General features: G+C 48.0%; 1 protein-coding gene across 6 annotated transcripts in view; it reads right to left on the bottom strand.

The window, feature by feature from the left end:
* Positions 1 to 26,971, bottom strand: part of LOC119172198 (kazrin) — a 262,749-nt gene that overhangs the window by 61,095 nt on the left and 174,683 nt on the right. For all 6 annotated transcript variants that reach the window (XR_012894322.1, XR_012894323.1, XM_075890024.1 and 3 more), the window contains exons 5-8: positions 6,312 to 6,472; positions 5,567 to 5,713; positions 4,152 to 4,323; positions 1,445 to 1,714 (exon numbers count right to left, since the gene is read on the bottom strand). Coding sequence is in view for 4 of the 6 variants with exons in the window: in XM_075890024.1 (XP_075746139.1) it covers positions 1,445 to 1,714; positions 4,152 to 4,323; positions 5,567 to 5,713; positions 6,312 to 6,472 (750 nt within the window). In the remaining 2 variants the exon portion in view is untranslated. The remainder of the gene's footprint in view (positions 1 to 1,444; positions 1,715 to 4,151; positions 4,324 to 5,566; positions 5,714 to 6,311; positions 6,473 to 26,971) is intronic.

Below are 26,971 nucleotides of genomic sequence, written 5' to 3'. Positions count from 1 at the left end.
CATCCTTACAGATTCGTACGAGGCTGTAACTGAACTGACAGCGCCAACCACTGGAGACGCTGTAGCCAACGGCACTAGGAAAAAAAAGAATTTCAAGACATTGGAATAAATGTTGAGATTCTCTGGACACCAGGGCACACTGGCACGGACGGGGGAAACGCAGCCGCTCATTTTGTCCGTTCAAGCGCGTGGGTTTGACCACATATAAAATTCCCCACACCCCAGTTCCACGCCAGCCTTAGAATACCAGAATCCCTATTTTCAGATATAGACAGCAGGCTCTCCTAGCCGAGCACTGATGCATTAAAATTGAACTAAAATGAAATAGGACAGCAAAAATAGACTGTTGGAAGCCACACCGGCGTGCATGCCAAATTGCAAAGGTGGGTTCACACGTCAACAAGAAATTTTCAAAACAAAGTAATGGCCAACCCCACATACTAGACAAATGGCAGCAAGCTAACCGACTGTTAAGTAAAAATATTTCTACGCGATGCACACATTGTCAGGCGCTATGCCGGGCAGGTTTAGAACACCTGATTTGGACATGCGCGGCATTCTCAAAAGGCAGGCGGCGCCTTCTACATCTTCTGCAAGCCGACATGACCGCACTACGGAATTTATTAAAGTCAGACAATGAAGCACGGAAAGCTCTAGTTATTACGGTAGTCAAAGTGGCCTGTTTCAAGAAGTGTAGGAGAGGTCGGCTGACCCGTGCGAAGGCGTGACACGAAGCTGCTCCTCACCCTTTATGCCCCTTATCCCTTTTACACCTCGTCCCCTACAGCGGCCAGGAGTCGTCCTTTCCTTTAATAAAGGTCTCATTCATTCATTCATTCATTCATTCATTCATTCATTCATTCATTCATTCATTCATTCATTCATTCATTCATTCATTTTCTTTCTCTGTTCAGCGCTGAGACAGCAACTGTTTAATAAGGCTCGCAGCCATGGGGAATGCCATATAAACCCGTCCTCCGCCACCTTCTGATTTTCGGATGGAGGGAGGTGTTTTACCGGAAATAAGCAATGAAAATTGGTATTTTTCTCAAATAGTTCATGCCTTCAACAAGCGACCCCTTCTCTCTCTCCTTAGAAAATGTTCTTGCTAAAAGGCCTGGTTGGAGCATGCATTCCATCGCTTGTCACCACATGCCGGTTAAGTCGTGCTTCAAGAACGAGAAAGAGGGTACATAATGGAGCCTCAAGTGATAAGATATCAATAAATGTTCCTATATCACCACCGTTGTTTAATTCGACCTCTCGGATAATTCGACCGAATCTCGCTGTTTCCGAAGGGCTAACGGTAGTGGACTGTGATGGAAATTTATGCCTAATACTGCTAAGAGGCGCGCTTAGTAGTGAAGTTCGCCATCGGCCATCATCTCTAGAAACGTCAGACAAAGAAAGGAAGAAACAAACAAACATATACGCAGTTGCTTACCCGTGGTGGTGCCGTACAGGGCCGGTTCTAGTGCTTTCCTCTGGCGCGCCCTGAGGAACACCCTGGAGATGGAACCCCAGGGTGAGCGGCCGTCCCGGCGCTTCTTGGGCTTTCCAGGGGCTCCCCGGGGCGCGCTCGCGTCCGACGACCCGCTGCTCTGGTATATCTCCTCTGCAGAACGCGAGAGGCCAGGCAGCGCCGAAGCCGAGGCCGCCGACACCGGCGACTTCTTGGGGCTGTCCATCACCCCGCTGCCACCGCTACTTGCCGCTGCAAATGGAAGGTAGGTGGAATGCCATTTTAAAACAAGTTTTATTTAATACAATTGTAATTATATGGAAACACTGCAGGAGCATTTCTGCCATCGTCGTCGTTGTGATGTTCCGTTTACATTTAAATCGATAACATTGCCATATGCACATAGGATGTTATGCGTGCGAGTGAAAACGTGCGGGAGCAGCCGACGATCTTAATGATTGAAGCGCTGCCATCACAATTTTGCTCCTATAGGTATTGCGCTTCGGAGTTAGCAAGTACATCTGACGGATTGCTAACGTGCCCCGCCGTGGTGGTCTTATGGCTAAGGTACTCGGCTGCTTACCCGCAGGTCACGGGATCAAATCCCGGCTGCGGTGGCTGCAGTTACGATGAAGGCACAAAGGCTGTAGGCCCGTGCGCTCAGATTTGAGTGCACGTTAAAGAACCTCAGGTGGCCACTACGGTGTCTCTTATAATCATATGGTGGTTTTGGGACGTTAAACCTCATATATCAATCAATAATTTGTCCAATTGCTCACACATCCATCCGTTTTCTTTACCGCTTAAGCCTCGACCAGCTCCCGTGTAAGTGCTATCAGATTAACCAAGAGTAGGTATCAAACACTGGAAACCCAAAAGTTGAAGTGCAAGTAACATTATTGGTTCCGCTAGGAGATCGGATCTCCAGGGCAGAGGTGGTTTGGTATCTCCCGTGGTTTCTCTCTATGATGCTGAGTTGGAGCGTGAATGTTGAAATGCACACGTGAGAGTTATCGGGACGAAACACCTTAAAATCGAGGCTTGTCTGTTGGCGTTGGCATTGTGTGCCGTAGCTGCTGCTGATGATGACGCCGATGACGATTAAAGAAAAGTGCGTTCTAGATCGCGCTCTTTCCTCCATCACGGCACAGCACATGCAAGGTACTCACTATACGCTATGACGATGACGTTGATGACGATGATGATCACAAAAACTGGCTTGTGCAGCATACAGCGTCTCAAGATACTCTACGCGATGCACTTCATATAGAAGCGTGGTGGTTTGGGCGAGGTGGCATGGGATGACGTCCGTTATAGCGCGAGAACAGAACGACGACAAAGCGTTCGTCTCCTTCTTGTCTCTTTGTCGTTCTGTTTTCGCGCTATAGCTATCGGCATTTCATATGACTACAAACAACGAACAATCACCAGGGGAACGTGCTCAGACCTCGACTTTGCCAACTTTAGGCTATATCCCATACTACAAAACAGTATAAACGAAGGGAGAACGAAATCAACAACTGAACACAACATACGAGCTATGACCAATAAATAATGTGTATAACTGTACACTACTTGACACTCATTTACATGCGTGAGCGGTCACTGTCACGGTTGACTTAATGTAATACCGAATGATTCCACTTCTTCGCCCACTCATCATCATCCACTTTGCGGACACGCCATGATTTTTTTTGTTACACAGATATTGCTGCCACTAATTCAAACTGTAGTTACCATTTTACCGCATTTTATATGGTGGAGATGTTGCCGGCAACTCGTGCAAAGGCAGACCCCCCCTACAGCAAACAGTACTCATACTCGTCACTGTGCCTGAGTGGATTCTCGGCTGGTCTTTTGAGCAGTTAAATATATAGGGTCCTGAACCCTATTCAAGCATGGTGACACAATGCTGCCGATTGATAGTCTACAGGCTCCAGCAAACATGTAACCCAATCATACCTCAGGACATGGCACGTAGTTTACAGCTATATTTCAAAGTTGGCCAGAAATGTCTCACTCAGTCCTCGACAAACGACGTCATGCACCGACAAGCAACTGCGTCGTATACCGAAAGGCACATGGACAAGGTCATTGGATGACTTCCGCAACACAGCTTGCATAGCTGCCGCCGCAGCTATACGGTGTGCCACGATGCACGCGCGCGCTCTGCGCCCGAGAATCGCACCACGGCATTACAGCAGCGCGTTCGTGATCATACTAAAAGAGAGCTGCGTATAAGCTGAGAAAACAAGAGACGTAACCACTCGAAATCATGAAGTGCGGTGGCAAACCAACGTAGCTTTTTGCTTTCTCGTGCCGTACCCCCCCCCCCCCCCCCCCCGCCTTTCTCGTGTAGCTTTCAGCGCGATCGCTGAAACGAAATCAGAGAGAAAGTGCTTACAGCATGCTATCAGTTCCTGCAACTCCGCTCATACTAGACTGATCCCAGAATTTACGTGAGTAGATTGATGAGGCAAATAACTTAGTGACGTCATACCAGTGACGTCATACCATAAAACGTGTCGCAGGGCCCCTTTGACATAGAGGCGGCCAAAAGCGACGGGTATGGGCAGCGTAGACAGCACTGGTATTCCTTAGCATTAAGGAAAGTCGATTGAGTGGTATAATTTGCCTTAATCTGCGCAAGACCTGGTTTTGTTTAGAGACAAGCGGTTTGTACACATACCATGGTGGCTGGGACTGGAGTCGTATCCCAGCGTGACCATTGGCGGCTCGCTTCCAAGAGCAGGACTGCGGCAGCTTCGTCGAGACATAGTGCTTTGCTGGAAGCCGTTGCTGCTTCCGGCGATACCCTGCAGGCTCTCCACGTCGGACAGGTAAGTCAACTTTTCCTGAACCTGCAGACATGATTTATTTATAAACGCATCGAGTTATTTCGTTGTTTTGATCAGCAGTCCAAGTTCAAGGGAGTCTAATGATCAACCTCAATAATTTTAGTGAGTACATGTCATCATCTTTGAAGTATCGCTTCGTAGTGGCTTTTGATTCGTAAAGGTGCTATAATGTCTACATTGCTTTGGTTGGGTGTGCGGAACGCACGGTATGTGCTCTGTGCAAAACTCGGTCGAGCATGCTAATTCTACCTAAGCGCTATTTACCCACCTACTTCAGTGCTAAGCCAAGGTGCTGTTGCAGAATGAACGGCACGTTTGAAATACACAAAACTGAAATATACTTTGAGTAATGAAACCGAATGAGCCATAGTGCACACACACTCACACGCTGAGTGACTAAGACAAATCGATGTGTTTATGCGTTCAGAAACAAAGACCTGAAAAATTACAAGTCAAAGTATTTGTCTTGTTTCGTGTCCGAATGGGAATACTCCCAAAAGCCAAGCACACCTTAGACGTCGCTTGTGATATTAATAAACGAGACGTCAGCATAGTTGATGAGTATCATGCGCTAATGCAGACTGTAAACTTTTAAGCATGTCTGTGTGCGAAATGCTAACATTAGATTCTAATGCAGCGACAGCGACCGAGAAACTGAGATGGAATCTAGAAGTATAACATATACGCCGACATATACACGAAAAGCTCGGACAGCTTGCACATACATCAGTGGAACTATAAGCCGGGCTAGTTGGAATATACGCATATGCGCTGTTGATGCAGCGCTCAAAGATGAAGACTTTGAGAGCACAAGAAGAGCGCCAATACGTGACAGAGCACTTTGTTTAGAGAAAGCATACATAACACACTACTCACCTGCGTTAGTAGATGCGGAGATACTTTCTAGACATATATTTAAATCAAGTCGTGAGGTAATCGAAATTTTTCTCACTAAAATAATGGGGGAGGTTCGCGCTAGTTATGGACCGATATCGTTACCAGCGACGGAGTTCACGTATCTGCTTGGCACGTTTAACTTTGTGTGACATGTTTAATTTTCTCACTTTTGCACAGGTCTGCCACGGTAGGCTTTGTTGTTCGGTTAGTTTCTTTTTTTTTTCAGAGCAGGTACTTCAGTCGCGAGGTATCGCTCGTCATGTGCTCTCTGTTCTACGTCTTCGTGTTTTAGTGCCCCACCAACCATGTGCTGTTCAAACATGCTGGAGGGTGTAAGCCCGTGGCATACCTGCTGCAGTTGTTCCTGGAGCTGCTTGACCTGCGCCTCCTTGATGCCGAGCTGCGCTCGCAGCGCCACGCTTCGCTCGGCCTCGTCTCGGGCGTGCTTCAGCAGGTTCCAGCGCTCGCGGTCACACTCCTCGCGCTCCTGCGCCAGCTGCATGAGACGCCGCAGCCGTGCATCAAGCGAGGTTCCCGCGTTGCACGAGGGCACTCGGGAAAGCGGAACGGGTACAGCTTGAATGACAGTCATCGAGAGTTACAAGGGGCCCAGCGTGGATTACGCCTGCATACTCAGGGGCGTAGCCAGAAACTCTTTTCGAGGAGGGGCGGGGGGGAAGAGGACTCTTCGTTATTTGGCAAAAGTTACCAGTTCACGCTGCCATAGGAATACGTTGAATAGTGACCTGGCAACTTTTGCTGCACTCTGTACGTTCATTCTTGTTCTTATATCTGAGTGTGCATACATACTCCTAAAGTTTAAAGATACCAGAAGGAAAGCGTTGAGTCCCACCCCCTGTCTTCGTCAATGCATTACAAGTTGGGTTTAACCCTTTCTTTTTCACGTCGTACTCCCGGTCAGGATAACAGTCCCCTCTGAAAGTTCCCTACAACAGACTCTACTGTCACTAGATTCGTTGATCTCAGGCTGATAAATTTCTTTAAACATCCCCGATATCTCCGATTAAAAGACGGTCCGCACAGACTACTCGCCATGAACTAGTGCTAATTAGCAACGTATATAGTTCGCGCACCTGTTTGAGGCTGTGGTCGCTGTCGTGCATGCGCTGTTCGTAGTTCCGAATGAAGTCCCGCAGTTCCTTCTCCTTGTCTTCCAGTGTGCCGTAGAGTTCCTTCATCTGGTTCAGCAGGTCAAACTTTTCAGCCTTCAGACGCTTGCGGTCTTGCTTCAGAGCTGAACGCAGGCGACAGGAAAAGAGAAATATGACCAGTTAAAAGGAGAGATGACCCCATTATTTGAAGGCGCGTATTAAAGGGGCTGGCCACACTTTTGGGTGACCAACGAATGGCTTCATTGAAAGAGCTTATTGCCTCACGAATCAGCAGTGTCTTTTTTTTAGTATCTGTCAAGTACGAGTTTAGGTACAAGGCTTTGCGCACTTTCAAACTGCAAACTTGCTTTGTCTGCCATAGTGCCAATAGCTTTAAGCCTTCGTGGCACTTCTCAAACGTGATTCATAGTTCATTGTGCATGGTAAGAAGCGCAAAACACGAGACGTGGAACGTGAGAGCTAAGATGTGCCGTGTTTGTTTTCAATCTGGTCATTAAAATTACCAATGTCCTATAACTTCGAAAGGTGCCTTGAAGGCTGTGATTAGCACCAACGTTACTAGAATAAACTCAGTTTCAAAGCTTCGTATGTCCACCAACAGAGGGGGGGCAGGCCGAACGGCGGTAGCGAGAACTAGAGGCGCTGCAGTGAGATTTTGCGGTATACTCTCGGCGCACAATCTGCTACGATAGCGTACCGTGGTGGACTGCCGCACTGTTGCTCGCGGCGGCTTTCTTGTTGAATATGGTGTTTAAAGTCCCCAAACTACCATATGATTATGCGAGGCGCCGTAGCAGAGGGCTTCGGAAGTTTAGACCACATGGGATTCTTTAACGTGCACCCGAATCTGATCACACGGGCCCATACCACATTTTCGCCTCCATCGAAAATGCAGCCGCCGCAGTCGGGATTTGATTCCGCGACCTGTGGGTCTGCAGCCAAGTACCTTAGTTACTAGACCACCGTGGTGGGGCTTTCTTGTTGTACTATTATCAAACTTCACCATTCATTGTGCTCCCAGTCGACATTCTCGTGTCGCATTTTTGGACTGCTTATATGGATACGAACTGGGTACCCTGAAAAGATTGACCCGGATGCGTTGTCCATTGAAATGTGCTGAGAATTGATGTCCCGCCTATAATTTAGCTGTTTTAATGACGTTTAACCTTAAAGTATGGAAGGCTCTATACATGAATGACCATTTTCCGGGTAGTTTTTATGACGACCGCTATAATTTTAACCAGAGCCATCTTGCCCAGACAAGAAGCGGCGAAAAACATCTGTAGAAGCCCCAAACGAGTTGACTTACTGGAATGTAGAAATTATTTAATAACAGTATTCATATTCTGTAATAGGTACAAAAAAGACGTTGTCGAAAAAACAGTACCCATGCTTCACACTCTTCACCAGACAAGTCTTCGCGACGGCTATCAATCCAGAACAGAGTGCAAAATGTTACAGCTACTTCACTTTCCTTTTCGCATTTTCTACCTTTTCAGAAAGCTCCGGATTTGTTTTCTTGCAAAAAAAAGAAAAAAAAACAAAAAGAAAGAGATATTCTCATCACAATATGAAATATCGATACTCTAGCCATCAGGTTCTCATCATGAGCTGTATAACTCAAAAGATGCAGTGGCAATCACTCCAACTTTTCAAGAACAATCCAAAAGAGGTCACCAACTATGGGATTTTCGTGAAATGCCTCTAGACAGCTTTCTCAATTGCTTTCAATGTAGAAAGAAGGCCGCGCTCCAGGCCCCATAACCAATTTTAGTTAGACAGTGGAAGTTGTTGGACAGTGTAAGCAGCCGTCTTGAAAACACCTCATCTGAGTGAGTGCACTTTCGTGTGGCTATAGGGCGCGGCCAGCGCTTCGTGTCTAGTTCGCACCTTTCACCGCCCCTAGTTCGTGGCACTGCGGCCCAACCCTCGCTAAACCTTGCTGAAACCAAGGAGGTTACGCCCAGCGAGTTTAACGTGGCAACGTTTTCTGGTCAGATAGTGCTCAAAGCGCGTCCTTCATTTACTAGTTTCTTTAGTAAGCATCAAATTGAAGGCAAATTTTATAGATTAAGTCACCGATACTCGTCTGTGTAGGTTATTTCATGAAAAACATCTATCTTTTTATTTATGATCATCGTGCGCGCGGGTTTCCTCCTCCATTCAAAAGAGTGCGCGCGTGCCACTCCTCTAGTCCGGCCGTGGAGGTGGCTGCCTACTACTACTACGACTGCTACTAGAGCTACATACATCGTTGACGCAGGGCCCCGAGCTTAAGGAGTCTCGCCCCTAAAAATGGCTAATGATTTCGAGTATTTGGTACTGTGCTTAAGTCGTCCCGTGAGCCTCACGCTTGATGACGCCGCGTCCAGAAAAACAATTGAGTACGAGCAAGAAGTGTTTAGAAAAGTGATTCACGATTTTGAGTACTGGGTACTCTACTACGAGAGAGCATAAAGCCATCCGTGGGCCTCAAACTTTACGAGGTCTTTATAAAGAACGAAAAAAAATGTAAGAGTGGACACTCCGTCAGATCTGGCCTCAGGAAGTACGACGATAGTTATAGCGCGAGAACAAAACGACGACACAGAGAAAAGAAGGACACGAAAGACGATAGTTATAGCGCGAGAACAAAACGACGACACAGAGACAAGAAGGACACGAAAGACACAAAAGACACTATGTTGTTGTTTTGTTCTCGCGCTATAACTATCGTCATGCCATACCAACTAGCCCAAGCTGCCACACTTCAGGAAGTACGTCATGAATACGTAACAAACTAGTGTTCTCACCAAACGCCAGAGGACACAAGTTCAAAAAAAAGTTATACCCATCCAATGGAGTGATTTTTATAAAATTATAATTATACGACCTTATTCGTCATGTTTTTATGCATAAAGACAACTTAATCAACACACCAGGTATTTTTGTTAAAGGGCCACTCACCAAACCTTAGTTACACAGTGGAAGTTGTTGGGGGTCCAATGAGGAACATTTTGCCACAAAATTTTTTTGAATTGGTTCATAACGAGCGGAGAAAACAGGTTTTTTGAAGCGGCGTGAAATGAGGATGAGAGGAGGCGAGCTCGGACAAAGCCACGTAGAACAGGAGGCGCTGGCTCGGAGCCCTTGCCGCTCCTCCGCGTAGCCTTCGCAAGTCAAATCTCTTCCCACCCTCTCAGGCATCCGACAAAGAGGTCACGTGTGCATGACGTGCCCAAACAAGTCCAACCCCCGAACACGCGAGCGGCGTTGCTTTGTTGACCAGCGTTATTTTGTAGTCTTCTGCCTGTTTCTGCGGGATAATTTGGAAACGCTGGTTTTGATGCTGTAGAATAGACGAGCACAATGAGTGGACTCGCTCGCTGGATTCCGTGCTGACCGGTTGTGCTCTCGAGATCTCCGGCGTCAGCGTAGCTCAGGCCGACTGGGCTCGCCCTACGTCATCTCCTGACGCCGACCTCCGATGACAGTGTAGCTCTGACAGACTGGACTTGCTCTACGCCATCTCCTGATGTCGACAAGAACTCTCGCAAGTGGTGCCCCGTCCTCGCACTCCTGTGACCATGTTTCCATCTTTCATATCTCTCCTATCCCCTCGATTTGTCGTCGCTCTCTCTGGCTTCCCTCATCTCTCTTTCTCTACACATTTATTCCTATCCTTTTAATCCCTCCTCCCCCCATCCCTTGTGAGCTACTGCTGAGGTGTCGCACCCTGATGCAGACAGTTGCGGGGCTCACTTTTCTTTTCTTTTCCTTCTTATAAACGTAAACACTCCCGCCCCCCCCCCCCCCAGCACAATGATTGCGTGAACGCGTCGGAGCGTTACACGGTGGTCGTCTGCTCGATGCGCTGACGTCGGGTATACGAACTAGAGTGATTGGAAATAAATTCAGAGTACCGCAAAGGTAGGCTGCAAGCAGGCAACATTAAGCGGCGGCGGCCAATTCCCTTCCGGGCCGTTCGACGCATTGCTAGCGAGCGTTGAGAAGACCCGAGTTCTCCGCTTGAATATCGTGTTTCGTTCGATGCAACTGTAATATTTTTCGCGTGTTTCTGCAAGGGGATACCACAAGTGATTCAGAAGTAACGATTGTTGTGAACGTAACGATTGTTATGAGCGGTGAGCGCCGTAGCTGTATATGACATCTGCGGCGATGGTTGCGATGCTGTCGAACGCTCTTCATGGCATATTACAAGGCTTGTTTTGCGTCAACTGCTGTGTTCGCAAGGACCCGGGCTGATAACAAACGTACACCCACTCGGTGCATTCCTATTAAATGCTATGTACTTGCGCATTGGGTAGAACTTGAAGTTATTTTCGCACGAGATTGTCGTGTTTGCGGTTTGTGCGGTTGGTGTTCGCCTACTCGTTAGCGTACTAAGATTGATTGTATAAGTATACAAGAAAGCAGATATATACAATGCTTGCTTGTCGGCAGGTTGACTTTGGTCATATCAAAGTATTATTACGACACGGCTTCTCGTATTTACGTATCGGGGATGTACGACAGCAGCCGCTTATGTGGGCAGCTCAAAGTGTTGCGATTACAGGCGTATTAGCTTTTGGGGCCGTAGTCGTGCGGCTGTAGGTGCTAAACACTAGTGCCCTGGCAATTTGTCGTTCTCTTTAAAACGTGCCACACTACCACATTCAATCCCGTTCAAGGTCGAATTTATTTACTGCGTCAGCTCCTCTCTGCGCCTCAGTGCGGATCAAGAAACCTGATTCCAGTGAAAGGGCACAGTGAGAGGCTCGTATTATTTGCAAACGCGCAGTTGCCATTTTCTCAGTTCTGTCAAAGAAATAAGCTATTTGAAAAGTTCATTCACGAGAGATTTGGAATGTTTGTGGGCAGACATACGTAAACTGTGTGTGCAGCAGTGTGCGTTTATGACCAGTTTATCCTGCTGATATTGTAAAATTTGCCGTGTATTTGTAGCTAGACCTTTCCTGCGGTCACTAGCCTGTTCGAACAGCGACATAAGGGTCTGAGGAAGACAGAGACGACGCCCATTCCGGGCAAGCTCCGACGTTCTGTGTGCAACAATTCATGAACCGAGACGCTGAGCATCCGAGCTAAGCCTCTCTGAGACTCCGCTCCTTCGTCGACACTGGCAGCAACGCCTCCCGTTATTATGGAAGTAACGGTTGAGGGCCACACCATCTCCGCTGAAGAGCTCCAGGCAGGCAATTGGACACCAGTTCTCTATAAAGCCTATGCGTCTCGACCAGCCTGTTCACAGAAACCACTTTCGCAACCCAACGCTACCGTCAAGGAGACCAACCCGAACGCCATGCGCGTCGAAGCAGCTGCAACTGGAAGAGGCAAGACGCCAACCCACCTACCACCTGCTACCAAGGAGACGCGCATCATTGTAAAACGCAGCAAGCAACTGCCGCCACTCCCACCGAACGCTATTCGCGTCGTTGTTCGTCCGCGAGGTCAACTGCGACTCCTAGATGTCCCAACGCCTCGACTCATGAAGGCAGTGCAGGCCGCACTTCAAACCACTCTGCCCGATGATTTCTGCCTGCGCATACACCCCACTAATAATACATTCACGGCAGCTACAACACACTCCGCCGCAGCCGAGCTCCTAAAGACGCTGACTTCACTCACCATTGGTGGCCATGCTTACCCCTGCATGGCTTACGTGGCACCCCCACCAGGAGCTACAAGAGGGGTCATCTCAAACGCCTTTGACGACGAGACGCCAACCCAGCTGTACGAAGACCTGGTCAAACGGAATCCTGAATACTCTATACTCGCAGCCCGACGAATGGGGAAGACGCACTCCATTCTCATCACCTTCGACGCCAATGAGGTGCCACATTCCATTAAATACATGGGAGCCATTCACCGCTGTACTCCATACCGCGGAAGTCCGGATGCTTGTACGAACTGCAGACTACCGGGCCATCGTCACGACGTATGCCCAAGCCCCAAGACTAATCTTTGCCCACGCTGTGGCAGCCAACACTCACCCCAGGAACCTCCTTGCACGCCTAAGTGCATTCTGTGCGAGGGCCCTCATCTTACCGGCACTGGTTCATGCAAAGGACGCAACCTTCACCAGCCACGCAAAACGACAAAGCAACCTCAAACGCAGCGACAAGAACCGGTTCCACACGGGGACAACTTCCCCCAGTTGTCAGCGGGACCCACTCAGCCCAGCCAACTCAGCCAACCCAAGCAAGCCTGGACCGAGCCGCTTAAACAAGATTGGGGCCCTCCCCGTTCGCCCTGCAAGAACGCACTATCATCAACAGTGACTTCCAGTCTGCAAGACGCTCTGGCCAAGTCTCGGGAGGAGGCAGCGGCAGCCAAAGCAGAAGCTCAAGCAGCCCGAGCTGAAGCCGCTGCCCTTCGAGAACACATCGCGAAGCTGGAGACCCAGATAAGTACTCTCGCCACAAGCCATGCCACTCCACCTACCCCAACTCCTACTACATCCCAAACTCCTGCGCACAACCCACCCAACACCTCTAGCATGTCTTTCCCACCCAGCCATGTCAACGCGACATCCTGCTCTGATTCGCTTGAGTTAGATATCGACACGGCATTTCCTCGGCACACAAATCAGGACATTACCCCGCGTCCCTCAACACACAGCTCACTAGCCGATATTCCAACCATGCTTGAGTCTTTTACTGCTCGTTTTGAGGCAAAATTGCAGGAAGGTATCACCAGCATCAATCAGGAATGCACAACGCTCCAAGATGCGGTAATCCGTGTAACAACAGACAATGCAGCACTTAATCATCGTCTTGATGCTTTAGCTCAAACATTAACTGACCGCTACAACAATCTTGAATCACAGCTCAATTTGTTCGCAACATGCCTTGCAAAACGGGATCTCACCCCAAGTAAACGCAAGAAGCCCAAAGCAACTGAAGGGCAAGACAATCCACTCCCTGACGTCACTAACGACTCCCAACCTTGCGCGGCGGCTACGCCCCTTCTCAATTCTCATGATGGCAGCTCTAAACCGTAATCTGACACTCTGGCAGTGGAACTGCCGAGGTTTTGGCCAGAAGCGTCATGTTGTCCACCAACTGCTATCTTGCGCTGCGGGACCCGATATCCTTGCCCTACAAGAACCCTCCAACCCCCTAACCTTACCCGGCTATACTTCTATTACACCCACATCCCCTACACCCTCTCGGGTGGCGTTTCTAATTAATCGCTCAATCACCACCATCTCCCACTGTTTAGCAGTCCAAGACATTGATCACCTCTTAATTGAGCTTGTGCCGCAACATGCCAGAGCTAAAAGCCTCTTCATCCTGAATGTATACAGCAGCCCTAAGTGCTTACAGGGCAACTTCCAGCGCCTCTTTACGCTCGCGAAACGCATAGCCAATAAGTGCCCCCTACTCGTCGTGGGAGATTTCAATGCCCCACATACAGCCTGGGGTTATCCGCGCGACACACCAAAAGGACGTCGGGTGTGGTTAGCAGCGCAGCAAGCCGGCCTCTCACTGCTCACCGATTCTGCCTTTCCGACACGCATAGGGAATAGTGTCTGCAAGGACACTACACCAGATCTCTCGTTCGCACATCGCCTCCCTCATGCCACATGGTGCAACACACAAGAGAATTTGGGTAGTGACCATTACATTATCGAAATTCTCTTAAATATGCAACTACCCCGCAGGGTTCTCAGAGGTTCCACTTTTACCAACTGGGATTTTTTCCGCACTTATAGGGCAACACGCACCCACGCCTCTATCACGGACATCACTGAATGGTCAGAACAACTCCGGAGTGATGTCCGATCCGCAACTCGTCTAGTACGAGAGGACTGCCCAAGCGACACAGTTGACTCTCGTCTCCTACATTTATGGGACGCTAAAACAAGCCTAGAACGACGCTGGCAAAGCCAGCGTTGGAACCGAACTCTTAGACGTCGCCTGGCCCGCCTGAGCAAAGAGATAGAGACCCATGCAGCCACTCTTTCGCGACAGAACTGGGAATCGCTTTGCAACAAATTAGATGGCAATATGAGTATGCCTCAGACTTGGAATTTGTTCCGACACTTAATTGACCCAACTCAGTCAAAGACTACCCAAAGACACAACCTCACCAAACTCCTACATACTTGCGATAAACCTCCACCAGAACTACTACAGGAACTTCGAAATCAGTACTTCCCAACATACCCTGCCGTATTGTATCCCGATTATACAGGTCCTCCTAATGAGCTCCTCGACCAACCCATTACAGTAGCCGAAGTTCAAGCCGAACTACAGAAACTAAACACTTCCTCAGCCCCCGGTCCGGACAATATTCACAACAAAGCACTCCGTAATCTCGACGACCAATCAATTGCCGAGCTTACTGAATACTTTAATGAGTGCTGGCTAAGGGGCATCCTCCCACCACAATGGAAAGAGGCCAAGGTTGTCTTTATACCCAAACCTGGGAAACCTCTCCTTACGTCTAACCTCAGGCCCATATCCCTCACTTCTTGTGTCGGCAAACTCATGGAGCACGTACTCCAAACCAGGCTCTGCCAGTACCTAGAAGGCAAGAATCTCTTGCCTGCTTGCATGTTTGGATTTCGCCCTGGACTTTCCACACAGGACGTTTTCCTACAACTAAAACATCACATTCTTGACTCTCAAACCTGCGATACCAGAGCTATCTTAGGAGTAGATCTAACAAAGGCATTTGACAACGTTGCGCACTCAGCTATTCTAGAGAACCTTATAACCCTGGGAGTCGGCGTAAAGATGTACAACTACGTCCGCGACTTCCTCAGCCACCGCACAGCAACACTTACCTTTGGCGATCACAGCCTGCCAGGCATCACGCTTGGAGCCCGTGGTACGCCCCAGGGAGCAGTCCTCTCACCTATTCTTTTTAACATAGCACTTCTACATCTGCCCCAAAAACTGGGTCAGATCCCCGACATCCACTTCAGCTTCTATGCCGACGACATCACCGTCTGGGCAAACCGTGGTAGTGACGCCGAAATAGAAGAACACTTACAGTTGGCACTAACCACCATCGACACATATGTTCGAGAACGTGGCCTTACCTGCTCCCCTTCCAAATCAGAGCTCTTTCTTTACCGACCGAAGCAGCATGCTTCAGCCATTCCCCCTATCTCTCTCACGCTAGGTGCCCACCCCATCCCACTTGTCTCAAAAATTCGGGTGCTAGGGCTAGTACTCTACTCACATGGCGCACATGGAGAAGTCATCAGGACTCTCCAAACACATGCTCAGCAGACCATTCGGCTGATTCGTCGCATAGCGAACCGTCGGGCTGGCCTACGCGAGCGAAACACGCTTCGCCTCACCCAAGCTTACATCGTCAGCCGCACCACGTATGCCCTCCCATACCTACCTCTCCGACAAAAAGAGAGAGACCGCATTAACGCGCTTCTACGAAGTTGCACAAAAACAGCTCTACGCCTTCCCCCAAGCACATCCAATGACAGACTCTTCAAACTTGGTGTACATAATACATTTGAGGAACTCGCTGAAGCCACCTTTACGGCACAAATATGTCGTCTGTCTAATTCGGTGAGTGGCCGCGCTCTTTTGACCCAATTAGACTTATCCCCAATAACAGAATCACCTGGAAGGGTCCCTCTTTCTTCTAACCTCCGCTCTCACCTAAACGTACCGCCCATTCCCAAGAACATGCATCCTGTGCGCGACGAGAAACGCAGAAAGGCAAGGGCCCGGGCCCTCCAGAGACAATATGGCGAGGACCAGAATGTAGTCTACGTTGACGCAGCGGAATATGCGTCAAGATCCCGCATGGCCCTTGCGGTGGCTGACAATCAGGCAAATCTCCTAACTTCTTGCTCAATTGTCACAAATTCCTCCACAGAGGCAGAAGAGGCAGCCATCGCGCTTGCTCTCATCTCCACACCTGCCACCACTATCATTAGCGACTCGAAATCAGCTATTCTTAACTACGCCAATGGCCTGATATCATGTAGCGCTGCTCGCTTGCTACGCTTCTGGCAGCCTCAGTGCTCCACAACCCTGATCTGGACGCCAGCACATGCCGGCCTCCTTGGCAACGAGGAGGCTCATTCTCTAGCCCGAGGTCTCACATTCCGGGCAGGAGAAATGGAGCCCCCTCCACAGGTCGAGGAGCGCTTGCTCTCTTTTCGTGATATTCTATCGTATTACCGGGAACAACGAAGAATATACGCACCCCCAGCCCCATCCCTAAACATAGCGCAGGCCACACATTGGCGACGCCTACAAACTCGAACTGCTCCATACCCCGTATTACTAAACGCCCGTTACCCAGACCATTTCCCCTCTTCATGCAAACTTTGCGACAAACCAGGAGACTTCCTCCACATCCTCCTCACATGTCCCACCTTCCCACATCCCCCACCTCCGGCTGTGGCAGTGTCATACTGGGAGACCATCATGACCAGCACTTCTGCGTTCGATCAGCGCCGGATCATCTCGTGCGCCATGAAGAGGATCGCACTTCAAGGGCTTTCCTTTGCTTTGTAAGGGTGCCTCCTCACTGCGAGGGTGCACCCACGTGCCATGAGGGGGCTCGGCCCCCACGCTACACAGTGGCAATAAATGTTTCTACCACCTATTTGTAGCTATATAAATCTGTTGACTCTAACATGAACGCACGCGAAACGCCGACACAGTAGCCCCGAATCTCGTTGCGATTCACGGGAGAAAAATGATAAAAGGCAGTCACGTTCCCTTATTGCGTGTCATTATTTATCTAGAGTTTTAGTGATCTCTTCAAGCAACCAATTATGAAAACTACGCATGCCATGTTAAATAATTTTCACCATGTCACGTGCCACTGTTCGCAACGCCAGAGCAGAGTCGTCTACGTAGAGGACCAACGTCATTGCATTGCCGTGTACGTAGGGCTATTCATACGCGCACGTCATGCCCCCATTCTCTGGGCGCGAGCCGGAAGAAGAGAGGAGGAGCAGCGCTCATCTTGAAATTTGACCGATTTCCGCGGCGCGTAGCATTGCAAATTTTGGCAGACGTGATCATGAACGCCTCGTCTACGCATTGCCTTTCTCAGCTCAAAATTGTCAAACCTGGTGGGTGGTCCTTCAAGCCGCACTGCCATAAACAGCATCTACGAGCCGACTACTTCGGACGCACCACAGAGGAAGGAAACCTTCCTCCATGGGACGCGCGAACATCGGCTCCCGCTCCTGTAAATGTTTTCGGTCAGAAAGGCGTCTCATCTTCAGCGAGTTTTCCCATCATTGAACGTAGTCACTCCAGAGTACTACGCGGCCACGCCGATACCAAGTTTGTGCCGGTGGGTGGTATTTTCGCCATTTTGCGGGACTTTTCACTCCGACGCTTAGGCATGGTTCTTCAGCGCGTCGAGGCCTAGCTCTCGAACGCCACCGTGCGCTCGCTACTCCTAAGTATGTCCATGCAAGTGACGGTCGATGGGGACGACATCCTCTCCGAAGTGTACCTAGAATCGGATGGACCATGGCCTTTTCGAAGCGCAAGTCGCGAAGCCAGCACGGAGTCCGCGTCGGGGCAAGATCGACGCAACGTGGCAGCGCACGCGGCGGGTCCCACACCCCCGCCGCTCTACAGACGCCAGCGGACATTTGCTGCGTCTGTGGCAGGCTGGGTCACCGTGCCGACGTGTGTCTGGTACCGAAGAACATGAATGGCAGGGGATGCGGCATCGCGTCTCTTGCAGAAGACCACGAGTGCTCACCCAAGCTTCGTCCCATTCATCATTCCCTCCGTTGATATGCTGTGATCTTTTTATGTGCTGTTTACTGGTGTGACATTTTAAAGCTGAGCTAGCTCACAGAATGTGTATATAGCCGCTCCTGTGACTGCCGACTGCTTGCGCTGGCGCACGGCCGGCGTGCCCTCGCCTTTGGTGACGGTGAACACGACACGCTAAGCAATGAGAAGCTGTCGAAGCTATAATTTCAAAGCTGCTTTCTTGCTGCAGTGGTTTTCCACGATTGGGTAACGTGAGTTTTTGCTATTGTGCTAATGAACGGCTGCCTCAGAATTGCCTCTGTGAAATTTTTTTGTGTACATTGGAAGTGCAGCTGCAGCGATGGCGTAGTGATTAAAGCATTAGTCTCACATGCAAGAGGTCCGTGGTTCAAATCCCGGTGTCGCGCAGTTCCCAACCTGATAAAAAAAATTCTGCGTGATGATGGAACTGCATTAGGAGGCCTGGCGTGCGGCCTCACCAGCGACCCCCGCCACTAAGGCACTCCGTCTTCAGAGAAGGGTTGGCCACCCTGATGCAGTATCTGGCCATTACCTCCCACACGCATACGTCAATTAACTCACTGCCCTCAGTCCCAAGCGGCTGCGAAGCAACTCACCACGGCGGTGGTCAGGTCTGCAATGCAGCAAAGGTTGCTAAGAATCTCTGGATCCCGACAGGCCGCCATTGGAACCTGAACTTAGCAACGTTTAGCGCTAGAACCTCATCTAGTGAGGTAAGTCTATCTGTACTATTCGAGGCTTTAGAGGGGGTTAAATGGAATGTAATAGGGCTCAGTAACGTTAGGAGAACAGGTGAGGCCTTTACAGTGCTACGGAATGAGCACGTCCTTCGCTATCGGGGCTTGGCTGACAGAAGAGACCTGGGAGTTGGGTTCCTTATCCACGGAAGCATAGCTGGCAACAAAGAGGAATACTATAGCAATAATGAAAAGCTGGTAGGTATTGTGATTAAACTCAATAAGTGATACAAGATGAAGGTGGTACAGGCTTACGCGCCTACACCAGTCATGATGACGCGTCAGTTGAAAGCTTCTATGAAGACGTGGAATCGCAAATGGGTAAGGTAAAAACACAGGGAGACTTCAACGCAAAGGTAGAGAAGCAGCAGGGATGAGACTGGGCAGTAGGAGATTATGGCATCGGTACTAGAAATGCGAGAGGGAAACTACTGGTAGAATTCGCAGAACGCAATAATTTACGGATTTCGAATACCTTCTACCGTAAACGAGGAAACCGCAAGTGGACATGGAGGAGCTCTAAGGGCGAAAATAAGAACGAAATAGACTTTATAATGAGTGCAGACCCAGGCATCGTGCAGGATGTGGAAGTGGTTGGCAAGGTACGATGCAGTGACCATAGAATGGTACTGTTTCGAATTCGCTTAGACTTGAAGAAGGAACAACAGAAACAGATACGCAAGAAGCCAAATAATGAGCTAGCGCTGAGAGGGAAAGTACAGGAATTCAGAGTCTCGCTTCAGAACATGTACTCGGCTCTTATCGAAGAAACCAGCCTTAGCAATGACGTAATGAATGACAATCTGACGAGTATCCTTAAGTAGTGTACAGTGGAAGTTGGAGGTACGGTACCTAGAGAGTACACTGGCAAGCTGTCACAGGAACGAAGAATCTCAGTAGGAAGCATCAAACATGAAAGCCTCAAATACAACAGACCAAATAAAGTTGGTAGAACTTTCGAAGTTGATTAATAAGCGTAAGGTATCCGATGTTTAAAGGTATAGCATAGAGAGAATTGAACACGCTCTGAAGAACGGATGAAGCGTGAAAGCAGTGAAGAGAAAACTTGGGATAGGCGAAAATCGGATGTATGAACTAAGAGACAAGGAAGGCAAAATAACTACCAATATGGATAGGATAGTTAAAATAGTGGAGGAGTTTTACAGAGATCTGTAGAGTAGCCAGGAAAGCCACGACCTTAATATAAGAACTAGCAGTAACCCAGGAGACACCCCACCAGTAACAATAGAAGAAGTCAGAAAAGCCTTGGAGAACAAGCAAAGAGGCAAAGCTTCTGGTGAGGATTACGTAAAATCAGATCTGCTGAAAGATGGAGGACAAATTGTGTTAAAAAAAAACTAGCCACCCAATTTACGAGGTGTCTCTTGACAGGAAGGGTACCAGAATCTTAGAAGAATGCTAACATCATCTTAATACACAAAAAGGAAATGAAAATGACTTGAATTACAGGCCGATGAGCTTGCTCTCCATAGTATACAAGCTATTCACAGACATAATTGCTAACAGAATTAAGAGAACATTAGAATTCAATCAACCGGAGGGACAAGCAGGATTTCAAACAGGCTACTCAACAATCGACTACATTCATATTATCAATCAGGTGATAGAGAAATGCTCAGAATGTAGCCAACCACTGCACATAGCCCTCATAGATTATGATAAGGTTTTGATTCAGTAGAAATATCAGCAGTCATGGAGACACTGCGGAATCGGGGCGTCGACGAAGCATATATAAACATCCTGAAAGAAATCTACAGGCGATCAACTGCTACCATAACGCTTCATAAAGAAAGCAACAGAATACCAATCAAGAAGCGTGTAAGGCAGGGGGATACAATCTCCCCAATGCTATTTACCGCGTGCTTACAGGAGGTTTTCAGAGGCCTAGAATGGGAACAGTTAGGGATAAGAGTTAATGGAGAGTACCTTAATAACTTTTGCTTTGCCGATGACATTGCAATGCTGAGTAACTCAGGCGACGAATTGACACTCATGATTACGGAGTTAGACAAGGAGAGATGAAAGGTGGGTCTTAAAATTAATCTGCAGAAAACGAAAGTAGTGTACAACAACCTCGGAAGAGAGCAGCGCTTCGAGATAGGTAATAGTGAGCTTCAAGTTGTAAAAGGCCATGTCTACTTCGGGCAGATAATAACCGCGGAGCCGAACCACGAGATTGAAGTAACTAGAAGAATAAGAATGGGATGGAGCACATTTTGCAAGCACTCTCAAATAATGACCAGTAGATAGCCACTATCCCTCAAGAGGAAGGTATATAACAGCTGCATCTCGCCAGTACTTAGCTACGAAGCAGAAACCTGGAGACTTGCAAAGAGGGTTCAGGTTAAATTGAGGATGACGCAGCGAGCAATGGAAAGGAATATCGTATGTCTAACCTCAAAAGGCAAGAAGAGAGGAGAGTGGATTAGGGAACAAACAGGGGTTAAGGATATCATAGTTGAAATCAAAAAGAGGAAATGAACATAGGGCGGGCATGTAGCGCGTAGACAGAATAACCGCTGGTCATTGAGGGTAACTAACTGGGTTCCCAGAGGCAAGCTGGTTAGGGAGGGGTCAGAAGGTTAGGTGGGCAGATGAGATTAAGAAGTTTTTGGGTATAAATTGGCCGCAGCAAGCGCAGGACCGAGTTGACTAACGGAACATGAGAGAGGACTTTGGCCTGCAGCCATCTCATGGTTGCAGGACATCATCGCTATAATCATCAGCCTGACGTAATAAGGCTGATGATGAGGATAATGATGATGATTCGAAGTGCGTCAATTGACTAATAAAACGAATTTGCTTCTTCATTTTTTGGTTTTTGTATCTTTTTTCTCCCGCATGCAATTAGCGAGGCACAAGGCGTAATAATAATGGCACGTAAAAGGTAAGCAATTGAAAAAAAAGTCAATTTCTTGCTATGTAAAGCAAATGCGCGACGTCGCTACCACTTCCGGTTGTGACGTCACACACACACACACACACACACACATATATATATATATATATATATATATATATATATATATATATATATATATATATATATATATATTTATATATATATATATATATATATATATCTTTATGTATATATGACGCTACAATGACTGGGAGACGTGGCCTGGCTCATACTGATGCTGATGCTGATGACCTCTGATGAATGGCGCTTACCCACAATGGGGGATGGGCCAAGAACCGAGCGGCAGGATACTTAAATGAAACTTAAATGGAAATGAAGCCAATCTGAAAAAGTAGCTTAAAATATTACTACCAAAAACAAAAATGTTTGCTGAGCAAGCGGTCAAACCATCTTTTGTTTTTGAAAGACATAACTACGAATTATAAACTAAAGATCTGTAAAGGTAGGGGCTCATACCCCATGTTTATTCTATTGTCACTTCTTCCTCCTCTGCTTCTACCAACCATCGCTACCTTCTAGTGTCACATGATTCCCCCTCCCCCCGAAAGAATGCGCGAGCTACAATCTAGAAAGCATGAACAAATGGAGTCTTGTAATAAAAAAATAATGCCAGAAAATGCAGTAGTTCCATGCCACACGGCGGTTCCATGCACTTGCACAAAATGTTCACAGGAAAGGCAGTCCGGTGATATCTAGGAGACCTCAGGTGGGCGAGGTTGGCTGTTGCGTTCTGGAGAGCATAACCATGCCTTCAGCGTTAAAAATGATGATGGCACAACCTGGTTAGTATTCAGGAACGAACAAGGTTGGGAGTCCTTGTAGCGTTGGAAGGTCGGATGTCTCATGCGTTGGATTCTGAGTCATGGCTGCGACAGACGCTTTGCTTCTAAAATGCGTGCTTCTTGACGGATTGTGACTACGTGATGCCTGCGGGCTGGCGGTATGCAAGAAGTGCTTCCGCATCTTTCTTGGCGTTTTCCGTGGTGTTGCGGTCTGTGTAACTGCAGGCGCAGGGAGCGTCTCTGGCGACTTTCCTCTGTGCGAGAAAATTTGACGTCTTGGAATACTTTTTGGGTTAGAGATCTTATTTTCCGCTGTTCTTCAATTGGTGAGTGTGCTTCCGTTGAATTTCGCGTTCGTCGATGCCTTCGTTGCAGTATATTTTGTTGTCGCATGAGGTTGCGCGCTTGGCTATGCTTGCTTTGCTGGTGCTGCTCAGGAGATGGCTGTAGTGGCAAGCCTTCCGGAATGGGACATTCATTTACTTTGAGGTTTGACGCGTCCTGGAGACAGCTGATGCATGGTGAACAGGTTTCTTGCTTATCGGGCATGGTTGGTGGTGCGCCATCATTGCTAGCCTGCTCTTCAGAGGCTTCTGTGACGTGGTTGATTACGGACGCTTCTGAAAGACAACTGTGTACGAGGTTTGATTTATGATTTGCTTCTGAATTGGTTCGATTCTTGGATTGGTGACCACTGCATGAGGGTACCACATGTGACGTCGCATCACCAGGTTGAAAATGCAAGTTTTGGCAAATCTGCGGTGCCGTGGAAATGAACTCTTGCGACAAAAAACATTCAGAGCTGACAGATAGTTCATCAGGGGCTTCTTCTTCACGGCTCACTATGAGTGGTTCTTGCGCCTGGTAGCATGCGACGTTCGATGCGTCTGAGCCTTCTGTGTTTGGAGTTTCTGGTGGCTGCGCACTGGACGGCAACATTGCAACAGGGGTAGTTCGGTAAGGTTTGAGTTGTGAATGGCCCTCTTTCTGTGCAATTAACGATGCGAGCTGTTCTGGCGCATGAATCTGGGTGGTAAGTCCAGGGCTTGGCGTAGCATCGTCCGAGCTCCGCAGCTCTATCCCGACCATTGTGAGCGTGCTAGATGTGAGATGCACATTGTGAGTCACGAAAGAGCCAAGTGATGGAAAACCAGGAGGCGGGCAAAGTCTGCGAGATGGGTAGTAAGTTGCTCCAATGCGTGAAGACTGATTTTCACTCTTTGAGTCATCTTGGCGTTTTTTGGTATTTTCCCCATGTGTCAGCTGGTCTACCATGAACAAGGCGTCCTTATGACACAAATAGTGACCGTTAGGAGCCTTTGAAGAGCTGCGTCGTAGAAAACCAGGTGGTGGACCATGTATGCGTGACGAAGCATGAAAGGCATCAGTAGGGTGAGCGACGTCTCGTGTCGTATGTTGGTGCCACGACTTTGAAAATGCCGACTTTCGTGAAGAGAATACTGGTGGAACGCCACGTTTCTTGAGAATTAAGCGTGGACTGTGACGGCCGAGTGTGGTTGTAGGCAGATGGTCGGTAATGAGGAGGTCCTTGTCGTAGTCGTTAAAACGGGCAATCATCTCTTCCCTGATCTTTTGCCATGATTCGTCGTTTTGGAATATGTGTGTCAGGTAAAACTTGAATGCCTCACCGGAGATGTAGTCAGTGAAGTTGGTGATCATTTCCCGTTCCGACCATGATGCAGCGGTTGCGTGGTGCTCGAACAGGTCGAACCAGTCCTGTACAGGTCCATCGTCCGCTGCTCCGGTGTACTTGGGGATGGGAAGGTCGTCTGATGGTGCTGTCATAATGCTGGTCTTGGTGTAGTCTTGGGATGTACTTTCGTGGACCACGTTCGGTCACTGCGTCTTGCTGAGACGTTCGGAGATGGTGGCTGGTTGATGAAGTGGCCACCAGGTCTTCATCCTGTCGACTCGTGTGACGCTACGATGACTGGGAGACGTGGCCTGGCTCATACCCCTTGTTTATTCTATAGTCACTTCTTCCTCCTCTGCTTCTACCAACCGTCGCTACCTTTTTATGTCACACACACACACACACGCACACACACACACACACACACACACACACATATATATATATATATATATATATATATATATATATATATATATATATATATCTATCTATATATATATATATATATATATATATATATATATATATATATATATATATATATATATATATATATATATATATATATTAAATGTAACAGACAGTATAGCCAAAGAATGTACAGGGGAAGTTATTAGAACCAATGGAATGTAAATAAGAAGAAAGGTGGGTGAAAAAATAACCAGCCGTGAGCAGGAATCGAGCCTACGACCTTCGAATAACGCGTTCGATGCTCTAACCACTGAGCTATCACAGCGGCCTTCCCTCCATCCACTTTTTTGGGTTTATATGTGAATTTAGAAGTAGGGGTGTCAGTCAGCGCCATCTATAAGCCAAGTGACGAGTGTGAAACACTCTTTTATGCGCATGTTTGGTGTCACGTAGCACGTGAACTTATTACGAGCGGGCAGCTGATTAATAGTCCCTCGTATACAATCTAATGACACCAAGTTGGCCAGTACGAGACCCTCGTTAATGAATAAGGGAAAGAAGCGTATACTGCTCACGGCTGGTTATTTTTTCACCCACTTTTCTTTCTTCTTATTTACATTCCATTGGTTCTAATAACTTCCCCTGTACATTCCTTGGCATGACTGTCTGTTACATCTCATTAATACTGTGTCAAAACACGGAAAAACGAGCCCTTAGGTATACACTTCTTTCCCTTATACATTAACGAGGGTCTCGTACTGGCAGACTTGGTGTCATTAGATTGTATACGAGGGACTATTAATCAGCTGCCCGCTCGTAATAAGTTCACGTGCTACGTGCCATCTATTGAGCAAGTCATAAACTAGAGTTGGCTCATACTACATACGGAGGCTCATACTACATACCCACGGCCTGAGGAGCTTCGTTCCCAAAAGAAGTCACAGTTTCGCCAAAAGGGCACAGCAATGAATGCGATAGCAACATATTCGAATGTTTTACGAAGCAAGGCTAGCATCTGATCTCACAACTCTACGAAACTCTGGTGTAAGAGTACGCGGCCGCTCCAGATACACTTTTGGCATCGTTTTTGCGCAGCCCGTAGAAGCTCCCGCCTATTGTGGGAAAACAAAGTACGCGCTGATCATTGCCGTGATAGCGTTGCAACAATACCCCCCCCCCCCCCCCCCTTGTCCGATGACGGGATAAGCGCGTGCGCAGACGACCTCGGCCGGAAGGGAGATGTCCGCTCCGCAGAAAGAGCAGGCTAGTGTATCCTTCTGCGTATTTATATACATAGATATGCATATAAGAGAATGACGGCGGCGGTGACGGGAAAAACCAGCCGATACTGTCCATATAATTTTTATCGCAATAAAGGAATCGTGTCAGATAGTGTTGGTTCATAATAACTCAGGAGGGCGCAAAATGCACAGCACATTAGAAAAAGGACACGGGACGATGTCCTGCTCTTTCTTATGAGCTGTGTATTTTCGCCCCCCCCCCCCTAGTTATCCTGCAATTTTAGGAAGCCTTACTTAACCTGTTTTGAAGTGAATCTCGTTGTAAGTATCGTTTCGTCCAGACCCCATCAGGGCCGCATTGTTCGACGCCATGCATAGGTCGGTGAACTCACTTATGAGTCGAATCACTCGGACTCACTCAGACTCAGCAGATTGAGCCGTTAGTCTGAGTGAGTCCGGGCTAGTAATCTCTTGGTGACTTTGAGTCCGAGTGAGTCTGGTTGAAGAAAATTTTCGTAAGTGTGAGTCCGAGTGAGTGCGGCTCAGTTAAACTTTGGTTGATTCTAAATTAGAGAGAGTCCAAAGCGCTATATATATAATTCCTAGTCGAGTCTCAGTGAGTTCCACCTCTTTTTCTTCCTGAGCTATGGACGCCACCAACATGGTCACTCAGCGTGGCCCCATCTCTCGATGAAGGCGGCGCAAAATCACACTGCAAAACTCACGACCCGTTGAAGTTGAAAAAAACCCCGTATCAGCACTAAGAAGTAAAAATGAAGTAAATGGCGCCCCAAATCCGGTTTTAGGCATAGCAGTTACAAACAACGAATAAAAAATCATCCGCACACTAGGTGTTACAGAGCCATTCATGTGAACAAACGCTATGGACAACACCGAAGCGATATGTTTTGCAACTTGCTTGTGCAGGCAGTGGAATATGTAATGACGTCCTGCACAAACAGTTGTGGGCAAAAAAAAAAGGCTGTCGAATTCCATTTCCTTAGCAAAATGCTTTGCATTAGTTAACGCTTGTAGTTAACGCTTGTAGTTAATTAGTAGTTAACGCTGAACCTTGTCTTCCATAGTAGCGCGCACCTTT

The sequence above is a fragment of the Rhipicephalus microplus genome, chromosome 3 (assembly GCF_043290135.1).
Source record: "Rhipicephalus microplus isolate Deutch F79 chromosome 3, USDA_Rmic, whole genome shotgun sequence".
Taxonomy (NCBI): domain Eukaryota; kingdom Metazoa; phylum Arthropoda; class Arachnida; order Ixodida; family Ixodidae; genus Rhipicephalus; species Rhipicephalus microplus.
Note: the sequence above shows the minus strand (reverse complement) of the source record. Positions and strands in the feature narration are given on the sequence as shown.